General features: G+C 37.5%; 1 protein-coding gene across 15 annotated transcripts in view; it reads right to left on the bottom strand.

Annotated features, from left to right (window-relative positions):
• PTPRD (protein tyrosine phosphatase receptor type D) overlaps positions 1-14,536 on the bottom strand; it is a 2,782,277-nt gene that overhangs the window by 81,850 nt on the left and 2,685,891 nt on the right. For all 15 annotated transcript variants that reach the window (XM_069090737.1, XM_069090735.1, XM_069090734.1 and 12 more), the window contains one exon: positions 1,170-1,345. In XM_069090737.1, coding sequence (XP_068946838.1) covers positions 1,170-1,345 — 176 coding nt within the window. The remainder of the gene's footprint in view (positions 1-1,169; positions 1,346-14,536) is intronic.

Below are 14,536 nucleotides of genomic sequence, written 5' to 3'. Positions count from 1 at the left end.
GTGTGTGTGTGTGTGTGTGTGTGTGTGTGTGTGTGTGTGTGTGTGATCCCTGTGCTGATACTTATCCAGAGATTTCTAGGTCTCTGATGATGAAAACTCACATTCATATTGTGATTTAAGGTTTGTAAAGTATTCCATGTGTATTCTCTCATCCGTTCCTCCAAATAACCCTTCCAGGTAAGTGATAGTGTCTCTATTTTACAGAAAGGGAAACTGAGGCCTAAAGAAGTTGCTAAGGGTCACAGAATCAGAGACTATCTAAAGTGGGAGTTTAAATCAGGTCTTCTTGACTCCAAGTCATAATTCCAAACACTGTCAAACTGCTTTGGTCAATAATCTTTCTGATTTCCCTACAGTGTAAAAGAAAAAAAAAAGATTCATCACCAGGCAGCCAAACTTCTGGTGATGAAAGTCTGCTCACTTAGCTGCTGGACTACATAAAAGAAACAGATTCCATACTGGATCTTTACTAAAGTCTTTCTGGTATGAATTCTGTTGGAATAGCTTACAAGTGCCTAGGGTCAACATCTAGGCCTTTATGAGATTCAAGGCTGATCTTCAGACTATCTGCAGCAATGGTGGGTAATATAATAGAAACCTATTCTTTGGTATTAATACTCAACTAGCAACTAAATCAGCAAACACAAATCTGATAAAGCTGAACCATAACATCATACAATCTACGTATTCAGAAAACTTTCCATTGTTCTGGATGCTCTGACTCACTCCCTGGCATGGATTAATTCAAAGGAACAGTCTCTTTCATAGTGCTTTAGTCCTTGTCCTCTAGATCTTGTTTCACAGTAAGACAGGTAGAAAAAGGTGAAAACATTTAAAAATATATTTTTAAATTGCATTCTCTTAAAAGCTTGTCAGTTTTGGTTCAACATAAATTTTGGACAGAGGTTCAACTTGATCTTTATTTTCTCTAACTATATTGTCTGTCTCCTTGGATGTTACTTCTGTAAATCACCTATTAGAGTGACATGAGAACATTCCCCCATTGGCAAACCCAGCAGAATTTTAATGAATGTTTGCCTCTATCAAGAGCTGCTGGTTTCATTTCATAATGGATGGTTGTCTGAAAATTAAATCTCAGGGAAAGGTCAGATAATGAACTGAACAAAATGTAACACAGTTGGGGAGCCGAACTTGCTTTTTTTTCTTACCCTGGACCGTTCCTCCAATTTTGTCATCATGACAACGGTTGCCCCTCTTTGCTCCCACATCATCCTCCAGAAGTCTCCAAATGTTTCTGGGAGTGATCCTTGGGTGGCTATATAGGCATTTTGTTTCCTATAGCCATCTATGTAATTGGCATTGACATAATCACTTCCGGGTATCCCTGCAAAGAAATATGATTTTTGTCAGCTGGGTGATTGGTCCATATGAAGAAGTTACAAGGAAACATGAGATTAGTACAGGTACCAAAAGCCTATGAGGCACAAGAGGATCTTGTAATGACTTTTTTTTAAAGGTATACAGATTCTGTACTGAAAAAAAAAAACCCCTCCAAATCACATAGCAAAAATCAATAATCACAATAATGAAAGTACTGATTATTTCATTCTTTATAACTGCCTCATCAGTGCCTCACACAGTATATGGAATATCGTGGGTACTTAATAAATGTTTGCTGAATGCTTGCTTGATTGAATGATTGATTGGCATCTATATTGCCCTTTAATGTCTGCAAAGCCCGTTATATCTAGTACTCTTCTGAGGCTTTGAAACAACCCAGTGAAGCAGGTATTGTAAAATTCCCATCCTGCAAATGAACAAAAAGAACATAGAGAGCTTCAGAGACTTGCTCATTGTCATAGAGCTGCAAAGTGTTAGAGAAAGGATTCAGGTCCAAGCGTTCCAAATTCGAAGTGTAGTAATTCATTCCCTAGCCCCTCATATCTCGGTGTGACCATCAAATCAAATATAGTTCCCAAGAGGTTAGGGTACATAGAAGTGCAAAAACAAGAAAGCATCCCTGGAAAAGATGATGACCATATTTGATCACAATCTTCCCTCATGTCCAAGACTACTTTTTTACTGAAAGTCAAAGAACAGCCTTGTCAAGTGATAAGTGAAAATCAGCACAATTGAGAGCAGGCAATCCTTTTTTCCATTTTTCTTGGCCTTCTCTACAACTGTTTACTCTGTGCATAAAATGTCATTTGCAAAGGAGAAACAAATACATGAACACACTGTTCATTCATCTTTTAACCCCATCCTGTCCCACAAAAAAACAAAAATGTTTTAAAACAACCTAGTAAAAAAAATGAAAACAACCTAGCAAAGGTTGTCACACTTACTGGCAAACACTTATATTTTTATTTCTATCATTTTCCTGATTCCTGTGGTAAAACTGTCCTCTCAAGGAAATTAATCTAAGTCAGATGTCAATGAGTAGACCCTGGGATGAACACATGGTATGAAATCTCACAAATACCCACTGGATCAAAAAAGGCCCTTTGAGCAAGGACGGAAATATGTCATTGGTTGTAACTTTAGTCAACTATTACTGCTATTCATGAAGGAGGCAGGGCTCTGGCAGCTGCTTATTGATGCATACTCTATGGTTCTTAGACACTGAATGATGTGGGGAGATTCAACCAGTTGTTTCAGGTCAGGAACTTCTGAGCCAAGGCCCAGTCCTGCTTCAGCAAAGATGGCTCTGGGAACTCCAAGTATGATTTGGTTCTTAATCAAGAGTCATTCCACCTGGATGAGATTTGTTTCTACTCGATTGCATGAAGAAACCTCACATTCTCAAGTTTCCATTTGGTAGTTACTAAAATTAAAAGACTTCATACAGAAGATTTTGGCTAAGAGCCTAACTCAGTTGTCAATCAACTGAAAACATTTTTTTCAAGAAAATTCAGAGTAGAGAAATCTGGGTTAATGACTCAGAAAATACATCTGCTGGGCACTGTGCCATATTTGCTCCTTATCAAGGATAACAAATGTTTCTGTACAATGTATTTGAGGAAAATAGAGGTCAACATGAGAGCTATACCTAAAGGAAAGGAATCGGGTAGAGCCAACACTTGCATAAATTTCAATCAATTATTATGTAATGAATTATCTTTTGACACATCTGTTAAGCTTGCACAGCAAAAAAGCGCGCTCTCTCTCTCTCTCCCTCTCTCTCTCTCTCCCCCCTCTCTGTCTCTCTCTGTCTCTCTCTCCTTATCTCTCCCCCTCTCTCTTGGAAAAGGAATGGCTAGTAAATTCAATAATTTTTTGCATGGTCACATTTGTATTGCCAAAAACACTCCAACTTTATCTTGAAGGTTATTAGACAGAAAGTATGAATTCTGTAGCACACAATGCTTTAAGAATCTGGAAATTTTTACCAAAAAAGGGGAGAAAATTTTGTTAATCTAATGCATAAGGTATTCCTTTGAATATTTCTAAGTATTTTGATTATTTCAGGCAGTTAGAACCTAACTAGGTTCACGTCCTAGCTCAAGCAATTTTTAGTTTTTTCTTTTGAAAATCTAATTCTGTCAGTTTTCTCATCTATGAAAGGGAGATTATAATAACTTGTACTGTTAACCTCACACATTTGTTGAGAGGAAAAGGTAGTAAGCTATCGAATGCTACATAAATGTGAGTTATTGCTGTCTTCTAGATTGGGAGTCAAGAAGACGGGCCTGAAGTTGTGGCTGGGCCACTTACTAGTTTTGTGATTATGAGTAAGGCATTCTCTTTGAGTCTCAGCTCTCCCATCTTTAATAGCAGCATAATAACAGTTGCAACTCATACCTCACTGAGCTGTTGTCAGGGGAGTGTTTTATGGACCATAAATCACTAAGTAAACTTGGTGAATCACTCATATTATGTCTATAAATACAATATCAAGAGAACATTAAGTATCTATTGCAATACCTATAAGCTGAAAAGGTAGCTGCTAGAACAAGGTTTCCTTCTACCTGGCCTATAGATTTGTGGTGAGAAGAAATTTCAACTGAGCCCTGGAAAGGAGGTGGGCAAATCTTTCTGTGATTGAATAATCTGCAGGAGAGTCTACAGAATAGCTAAAAGAGGATTACCCTGTGTTTTAACAGCACTAAGGATGGTCTAGAAATTTCATGTCTTTTTGTGTGTGTATAGCATTTACATGTTGTCTTCCCCACTGGACTTTGCGCATCTTGAAAGTAGGGACTGTCTTTTGCCTTCCTTTGTATCCCCCCCAACAATGGTTAGCTCATTGACAGGCATGTCGTAGATTCTTTATGTTTGTTAACTAACTGATCTGTGAAGGAGAAGAGCCTACTGGTCACTGCTAAAACTTAGGAGGGAAAATGAAGTTAGTGGAACATTCCAGAGAGATGGGCATCTTCTAGCACAGCAAATTTTAGGAGAAAGATTGACCAATAGAGTCACTTAAACAAAAGAAAAATCATTTCTGCCTTCAGCCTTGATGCAGGAATGTATTTTTAATTGTCTTTCTAAATGATCTTAATGTAAATTTAATTCTTAATTCTTGGACTCTTAATTGGGAACTCAGGAAGTCATCTTAACTCAACCTCTTCTTTTTATAAATAAAGAAACTAAGGCCAAGAAAAGTTAGTTAAATATTAATACTGACACTACTACTAATAAAAGTAAAAATAATAGCTAACATGTACATAGCACCAACTTTGTGCCAGAACTGTGCTAAACAATTATCTCATTTGATCCTCATGAAAACTCTGCAGAATAGTTGCTATTACTGTTCCCTTTTACAGTCAAGGAAACTACGGCAGAGACCTGTCCAGGTTCACATGAGAAATAAGTGCCTGAAGCTGTATTTGAACTTGGGTCTTCCTGACTCCAGGCCCAGTGCTGTATCTAATGGGCAAACAATGACTTCTTGCTGTTAGTCATGTCTGACTCTTTGTAACCCTATCTGGGGTTTTCTTGGCAAGGATACTGGAGTGGTTTGCCATTTCTTTCTCTAGTTCATTTTACATATGAAGAACTGGGGCAAACAGGGTCAAGTGACTTGCCAAAGGTCACATAGCTAATAAGTATCTGAGGTCAAACTTGAACTCAGGAAGATGAGTCATCTTGACTCCAGGCCCAGCACTCTTATCTACCATGACAAATATCTGTCCAACAACTGACTTACACAAGTCAAACAGTCAGTAAAACAGTCAGTAGCAGACCTGGGATTTTGGGAACTAGGTCCTCTGACTCAAAATCCAGGGATCCTACTGCTAGCATCATGCAAAACTCTTGTGACTCCCATATGATAGCCATAAAACACCAGAACAGTAACATGGGTTTTATGAATGAGAAGATGCACATTATATTGTCTTGTTTACATCAGTAACACAGATAATCCAGGATCCCAGGAGGTAGGGTCAAATCCTACAAACCTCTTCTGTCTGAGTAGGCTCACAGAACAAGATCTGGCTTTAAGCCTCATCAGAAACTTGTACAGCAAAATTAAATGTTATTTTGGGGTTGTAATAGTAAAAACCTCCAGTAAGAAATTTAGGACTGCAAGAAAGTAGGTTCACTGAAGTGTAGGTCCAAAGGAAGATAGAATCTTTGTGAAAGCAAACGTGTTCATCCTTCACAATTCAACACGCCTATGACTGCTGTCAGTTTGTGTGTGAGGGCCTGCGGAGCAACAAAGAATCTTTTCTATGCTGCAGGCCAACAGTATGGCAATGGTCCCTTGGTTTGCAGCTGTCACTGCTATCGGCAGTCTGGCACTCCAGGAGATTCAGCTCCTGAGTCTCCTCGCCTTTACGGATTCTTTTAATTCAAGAAAAGCCAAAGCATTTTAAATCTGTATTTCAGGGTGGTTTCTTGTTGCTTTTGTTTACACAGTTTCAGCATGTCATCAGTGAGTGGCTTTAAAAAAAATCCTCCTCCTATACATTTTATACTAAGCAAGGTTCTTTCTTTTAGAATTCAAAATACTTTCATATTTGACTTAGGGTCTGAACAAGAAGTCTTAAAGTGTAGGACAAACATTATATGGTAATTCATTATATATTCATATAAAGAAACTATCAATATTTACATGGAAAAATAATTATAATTAAATTTTAGTTCTCCATGGTAGTAAGTCATGTGAGCTATAAGCAAGAAATATAGAGGACTGAGGGTCTCACTTCCAAGCAAAACTGAAAGGTGAATTCTGAATTGACCTGCATGGAGTGAGCAAGCAATATTTTGTCTTTCTGCTATGGCCAAATGCTACATATGCTAAAAATGTCAATTGGTTTCCCTTCTAGAAGCCAATGTAAAAGTATTCTAAGTATACCTTGCTTCTCTCCAAAATGAAGTATTGATGGGGGAAAAAATTTGGAAGAAGAAATTCAAGAAAAAAAAAAAAGAAAAAGAATATGGAAAGGCAGGGGGATATTCTGACCAGTATCAGGATGGAAGAATGGGAAGGGGGGGCATTAACATGCATATCTAAAGAATTGATAAGAAGCTCCAGAAGAAGGTGTTGAGTCCAGATTCTAAAGTGGATCTAGAGGAATGATCAGGTGAGAGAAAAGCTATTAGGAAGTAAAAGAAGAAAAGAGGTCCAACTCTGGGGGTCAGTGGCTCCTTGCTGAGGGATTCTGGCAATAACAGTAGGGAGTTCTGCTATCTTCCTGGAGCATGCATCCAGGTCAGGTCGGAGAACTTCCAAAGCCTTGTCAAACCTGAGGACTATTAGTACTTCTGGTGATTGTTCTAAGCGCAAATTATACTGCCAAAAAGAAGTAAAAAAAAAAAAAACACATGGTTAAGGATTATTAAATGCCCTGGGCAAGAAATTATAGACACAGGGGATGTTTTTCATCTTGCTAACAATCAAAAGCATGGGCTTCATAAAAGAAAAGTAGATTTGAGAAGTTACAGTTCTTTTAAGAAGAAGCTGTCTGAGTACCATCATTTATTTTTTTGGGGGAAGCCAAGACAATTGGGGTTAAGTGACTTGCCCAAGGCCACACAGCTAGTAAGTGTTAAGTGTCTGAGACCTGATTTGAATTCAGGTCCTCCTGACTCCAGGGATGGTACTCTATTCACTGTGCCACCTAGTTGCCCCTGAGAGTGATCAACTTCTAGAAAAATCCTAGCACATTCTCTTAAAGGGATAGTGAATCTCTAGAAAGTGAAACAACAATCACAAAATCTCAGCCTGGCTTCATCAAGAAAAGACCATGCCATATTAATCTCACTTGCTTTTTGACAGGGTTATTAGACTGGTAGATCAAGAAAATGTTGTAAATAAAGTTTATTAAAATCTGACCAAAGAATCTGACAGTCACTCATGCCATTCTTGTGGGAAAAGGAGGAGACGGGATGAATCATAGAGTAGTTAAGAGTAACAGTTGCAAACAGCAATGAGGCAGTATGTACAAGTGGGAGTAGGACTGTTCTCCTTAGCTCCAAAAGGCAGATCTAGGCTTGATCTAAGGAACAATTTCTTAGCAAGCAGAGCCATCAAAAAGTGGAATGTTTTGACTGGGAAAATAGTTGGTTCCCTTTTTTTTTGAAGTTATCAGGAGAGGCTGAAAGACCACATGTTTTGGACAGGCAATTAATGTTCAGGTACATTTTGGATTAAATGGTGCTGAAGGTCTTTTCTAACTGAGATGATTTCATTCTAGTATGAGTGGGATTGATGATCTTGAATTCTTGATTGTTACTATGAATGAAGGGAAGAGCTCAGCCAAACATTATTGTTTCACCTGATTTTTTTCTGAGATGACACAGATACCATCATAGAAGACTGGATGACCTCTAAGCCCCCTTTCAGCTCTATATCTATAGCCTTATGATAAAATTTGAGACTGTATGATAAAATCTGGGATCTAGTCCTACCCAGTATTAAATTTGGAAATAACTTTGGTGTAAAAACAAAAGGCATCAATAAAACATTTTTATAAAAAATAAATGAAAAGTTATTTAAAGAAATATTACATATATCACATTAATGTACTAGCTAAACTCTTTTCCTAGGGGATTTTTTCTTTTATTGTTTTGAGAAGGGCCACAATGCTTTTCATTAACAGAAATCAACTTGCTTTGAACTTTGTACTTTTTGTTATCTGATACTTCCTACTAATTAAAATTATTTAGTAAAATTATTTTTGTTCTCATTATTAATTATAATAATAAAATATGCCTTCTCTACTTGGACTATCAACTCTACTCCTCTCCACTGACAACATGGTCTCTGTCCCTCAGGCCCTAAGCTCTCATAGGTGAATGTTGGCTTTATCTTGCCAATGTCTAGGTTTCCACATCACTTCTTGGACTCCACACCATGTAAGTTACATAGGTAACCCTTTTCTGGTTCCCTTTTATGTGTTAACTTCCACCTTTAGAATATGAGCTCACAGAGCAGGAAGTGTCTAACTTGATTGTAGCTTGTAGTTGTATCACCAAATACTTAGTAAGCTGCTTGACACCATGACACTATGCCTCTTTTCATATCCCCAGCACTTAGCATTGTTCCTGGCATGTAATAGGTGCTTAATAAATGTTACTGACTGATTAATTAGCACAGTGCCTGGAATACAGTAAGTGTTTAATAAATTATCTGCCCACCTACCTACCTATCTATATAATTAGGGATATCTAGATAATATTTCTGATGACTCTTTTATATAATTTTTTTTTTGCTTTTTGGAGGAGGAAGGTAGTGCAATTGGGGTTAAGAGACTTGCCCAAGGTCACACGGCTAGTTTTGTGTTAAGTGTTTAAGGCTGGATTTGAACTCAGGTCCTCCTGACTCCAGGGCTGGTGCTTTATTCACTGTACCACCTAGCCTCCCCCTTTATATAATTTTTTAAAAAGTAAACAAAATGTAATCAGATATATCATCAAAATACCTATAAGAAAAGACCAAATAATGAAAGGGTGCTTATGATATGTAAAAAGATAGTAATACCTTAATTTTTGCCACTGTAAATAATAAGACATGCCAACCTTTAATTGAACATGTAAGCCTCCCTAGAGAAATCCATCAATGTGAAAGAGGCTATTGTTTTATCCATATTGAAAAAAGGAGATAAAGAGGATAGCATACGGCTATAAATACAGCCCATTGGATCATTCCATCTACATGTGGATAGGTGTTTCTAATGGATAATAAGCTAGACTCAGAAATGAGTAGATGGAGATTAGGTTAGAGCACATTTAGGAAATTAATGCAACATTTTCACTCACCCCAAACCTGCTCCCTGATCTAACACTAATATTCTAACACCAGTTGTGGTTGTTTACTCTGAATTATGTAATACTATTATTACAGAGGAATTGGGATTAGACAAAATCTTGTAAATAGAAGACCAGGCTTGAAATCTGAAAGACCTGCATTGAAGTCCTGCCCTTGACATCCAGTAGCTGTGTGACCTTGGGCAAACCATTTAATACCTCAGTCTCATAAAGAGTTCTCCAAGACTTTAAGTTACAAATTGTTGAAATGTAACGGTGGAAGTAATTTCTTAATGATAAGCTTCTTTTGCAGATTTGCAAGTCTAGACCAAAGAAACAAAGATGATCCAAAGGACAAGGAAAATGTATAGGAAGGACACAAGAAGCTTGTAACATGCTATTGACAATGATGATTTCTGGAAGAGATGTGGAAGACATTTCTGGGGAAATACATAGCTAGATTTTCCTTTATTGAGATTGAGAAGCAGTAGATGGACAAATGTCACATTGGTACCTCTGAGATTTAAAAGGATAAAGGGATGACACCAGCACCTAAGTCAAATCCTCTACAGAAAGTCACAGCCTAGAATCATAGAGGATTAGAAGGCACTGGGAGGTTACAAGATGAATTGGTGAAAAGAACCAATACCAGTAAAAGCATGATCTACCAATTTATCGAAGCAGAATTATTAAAAACAAGTGCTTATTTGTAGCACTGCAATCATATTATAGAGTGACTATAATAAATAAGAAACCAAAATACTTGGGTGCTAATCTTAGCGTTGCCACAAACTAGTTGTGTAACTTCAGGCAAGTCACTTAACATTTTCTGGATCTCAATTTCCTCAATTATAAAATATAAAGAGGTTAGCTGGTTCCTTCTAGATCTAATAATCTATGCCACATATTCAGTAATCATGGACTCAGAGCCCTGTCTAAAGTTACCGTAAGATAAACAAAGGACTTGTGCCTTTCAGATTAGGGTGGGAACTGAACACTGACAGTCTTTAAAGAGATTCCCATCAATTCTATTTATGCCACTGTAGGGATCAGTTTTTACCATGGTATGCAGCCAGATTCCTAAACTGGTGGGCTGGAGGTCAGGTTGCTATAAACCCACAGAGAAAAGTTCTGTTTATGCAAGCATTTACAGAAAGGCCCAGTGGAAGGAGGAAATTTTCCTTCCTGGGTTCCAAAAGGTCTGCAGAGATAGAATGAGAGAATTCTACCAATACCAAGTGGATTAAACCACAGTGTTGAATCAAACATTTCTCTCATAATTTTTTTTTTTAAAACAATCGGGGTTAAGTAACTTGCTCAAGGCTACACGGCCAGTTATTTCTGGGTGTGGTGCTGAGTATCTGAGCCCGGATTTGATCCAGGTCTTCTCAACACTGGAGCTGGTGCTCTTACTCGCTGTGCTACCTGGCCACCCCTACTCTCATAATTTTAATGTCTCTATAGTACAGTTCTACCAATCAGCAATCAAATTCCTTTTGAGGTTTATATTTTTAAAAAAGGACTTGTTTTAAGACCAACCTGTTCTTTTAATCCTTATTCCCTCTTGGGATCCCGAAGTGGTAAATTATGAAGGGAAAATAAAAGCCCCCTTTTCTTTTGCCACAGAAAACTGATTCTAGTTCACAATGAGGTATAGAACTTGTTCTGGCTGCTAATGATTCAGAAAGACCATTATCTTCACTTTTCTACTCCATGTGAAACTTGGAATTTAGACATTAATAAAATTCAGGTTTAACTGCCATACAGAGAAAGTAAACTGCTGATGAGGAATAAAATTTAGCATTCTTCTTCCATTATGTCTGAGTTGTCACACATAAGGCTATTTCTGCCCTGGTAGAGTGAAGTAGTCTATTTGCAAACCACCCAGAGGAAATATTGTTTTCCACAGAGGCAGAACCCATTTAATTGTCTCATCACTGTGCACTCCTGTAGTTTATTCAATAGATCCCTTATCTCTAGGATAAAATATAAAATCCTCTGACTTTTAAAGTCCTTCATGACCTGACCCCACCCTACTTTTTCAGTCTCCTTATATCTTATTTTCTTTCATGTACCATCTTCCAACTGTGAGCATTTCCATGCTTGGAATCCTATGACTTCTCATCTTCACTTCCTGGATTCCTTGGCTTTCCTTAAGGCCCAGGTGAAGCCCCATCTTTTGTAAGAAGCCTTTCCCAGTCATTAATCTTAGTGACTTCCATCTGAGTTTATCTCCAATTTATTTTCTATATCTTCTTTGTGCATAGTTGTTTCCCTGTCTCTCTCATTAGACTGTAAGCTCTCTAAGGTTAGGGTCTGTTTTTGTCCTTCTTTTTACATCTAATTCAGCAAAATTCCTAGTACAGAGTAAGCACATAAATGCTTACTGACCTGACTTGACTTCTCTTCCCATAAAAAAGATAATTTCCTCTAAAGGTTTTTGCAAAAGCCATGCCTAACTTGGCTACTAAAAGAACAGGTCAAATTGGCAAACACATGCTTTCTCTATGTAACTAAATCCATATAGACAGGTCAAAGTGGTAAGATTAATTCCCATGAGATTCCAGTCAGTTCTTGAGCATGTATTAAGATAGCCTCTTCCTCTTTGATAATTGCCAACAACTGACCTGAGTTGAGAAGTTGTTGGGACTGGTAGAGGGTGTGGGTATGAACATCTGAGCAACAGTTGGCTTGAGTGTGTGCCTCTGCCTACATTCCACAGTTAACTATAAATATGCAGGGGATTACCCACACCTGTGCTTGCTTCTGATTACAGAATCTGGAAGCGCTTTGTCCATAGATACACTATTCTGTGCTCTCACACTGTATCTAATTTGTGTATCACATTCAGTGACCTTTTCATCTCTATTATACAAAAGGGCATTTTAAAAATGCCTACACGTCATCCTTCAAGCTCCAGCTTGCATTATTTCAATGAAGTTTTTAAGACTCCCTAACGTAAAAAACACAAGCTACTTGATTCTTATGAAGCAATTCCCCAGTTGTTTCTTTGACCACAATATTATCCTTGAGTTTGAACGCTCTTTTTCGGGTGCTACCCAAAATAAACAAGCATCCCCCTAGGATGACAACACTAGTATTATCTGACTTCTCTAACAGCCAACACATTGCATGAAACACACAGGAGACACAGCTAAAGAACAAAGCCTCAAAGGACAGTTTTTCGGAAAGCCTCTTTTCCTAGGTCTGCCACTAAATCTATAGGAACAGAAAAATCACCTTCCATCTCCAGACCTCAGCTGTATCTTCTGTATAGTAGAATAAGAACCCAATAAGTAAGCTCACTAAGATAAACTGAAAGATAATAGAGATTAAAAAGAAATTTATTCTCAATAGTTTTTGTTTTACTCTCATGGGTAAATATATACACACTATAATGAAAATGACGATAATTGAACAGCAGCAGGTAAAAATGCTATGTTCGTAGGGAAGTCATTGGCACTCAAACAATAAGAGAGCATGTGACGGAGAATGGAGACATCAGCACTATTTGCTTGGTCTGATGGAGAAAGTTGCCATCTTAAACAGTGGTAACTGGATGTTATATTTTACTCACATATATTGTAAACACCCTGTGAAATGACTTCCAGTCTTCCAAAGGCTAAGTAGACTATTCTTTCTAGCTAAGATAAATGAAACCATAAACATTCATCTGTGTATGGCTCAAAAAGGGAGATGCTGAGACAAACAAACAAACCCCAAAGTAATAGGATTAAATCTCACTGTGCTTACAATTAACTTGAGCAAAAGCAGTCATAAGTTGCTGACGAAGCTGTATTATAGACCTCAATCAGTGACTGATGTGATGTGAGCCAAATGAACTAAAGCCAGTAGAAGACGAAAATAGTAAGTAGTGTCTCTAAAAATTGTTCTTTTGCTACAAAATATGTTTTGTTGAGAGAGAATATCTGTACTGGAGGTATTTTTAGAGTACAGATTCGATAACTTTAGTGTAATCCAGGGTTTTTTTTCCCTGCGTGTAAAGGAGTGCATAATAATATTCACAGTCAAGCTCAAAACTAAACAACTCAAAGGCAAACGAGAAGAGATCATATTTAACAAGGCTCTGAGAAGGGGTCAGATGGCAGCTATCAAAGGGATTCTTTCTGGAGGCAGATAATAACTTCAATTCCTAAGGGACAGAACTTCCTATAGAATGCTTTTCTTTGCCACAATTAATTAGAATATTGCACCAGGCAACAACAACAATTCTCCAAAATGCTTCATTTGGTCTAACAGTTGTTTTCATGTATTTTTCCACCTAGTGAATTTATAACAGCTTTGTAGACACTGTGGTTTGTAAAAAGGCCTCTCAGAAGAGGGCATTCTAAAATGGCTGGGATGGGCAACATGCTAGTATGTCAACCTGTGCCGACAGCTGTTCCTAGCCAGACAGCAACTCCAGAGACTGATTGAGGAGAACCTTCTCCTCTTGAGTTAAATAAAAAAAAAAACCAAAAAAAAAAAAAAAACAACCAACTCGTGTGGTGGTGTACAACTGGTGAATCAATATTGTAGAGTAATAGTAGCAGCTTCCTGCCTTTCTTTTATTAGATTTATCTTATAGATGATGATTCCCCTGGGAAACACTTTCCCATTTTAAAGGTGCTAAATTACCCATCACACAAATAATCAAGCTGTTGTAATATGATCTATATTATTTACACTTGGATTTTCCTGAATTGCTTCTATTATGCAAATCAAACAGCAGATGATACATTTTAGATTTCCATTTAAAAGGACACATTTTCCCCTTTTGCAATTTGTAGCACTATTATTTGGCTGGTCTCCATTTATCAAACATCAATACTTTCTTTTGCTTCACAGATTATTTCAAATATATGCAGCTTTCTTACTTATGTATTATAAGGGTGAGATCATATCATATCAGGATCCTAACTAATTTCATTGCTGCCCTCACCCACAGTTCTTTTACTCAAGGAGCTGCAAATAAACCTGAAAGAAGTTTCCTCTATTTAAATGGTTGGTTTCAAGGGTATAATGGGAAATTTAGAATTTTTTAAAACTGAAGTTTCTAAGAAAGGGAACAGGAACATGGAGAGTGGGCATTCTTTACATATATGTACATGGCAAAGATAGGATCATAGAGCTTGAGCTAGAAAGACTCCTCAAAGACCATCTACTCCAACTTAAGAGCAGGGAAGGAAAGTGACTGGCTGAAAGTCACACAAGTAATAAGTGAAGAGGCAGGATTTTAACCCAGGTCCTCTAACAACACTGCACTCCATTATTTACAGTTCAAACTCTAGAAACATTTACCATCAAAATGCAAAACTCATTTTGTGGTGTGTGTGTGTGTGTGTGTGTGTGTGTGTGTGTGTGTGTGTGTGTGTGTGTGTGT

This window comes from Petaurus breviceps, unplaced genomic scaffold (assembly GCF_028583685.1).
Source record: "Petaurus breviceps papuanus isolate PSGF00001 unplaced genomic scaffold, PetGlider_PUasm1.0 187, whole genome shotgun sequence".
In the NCBI taxonomy this organism is placed as follows: Eukaryota; Metazoa; Chordata; class Mammalia; order Diprotodontia; family Petauridae; genus Petaurus; species Petaurus breviceps.
This window is presented reverse-complemented; position numbering and strand designations above follow the sequence as displayed.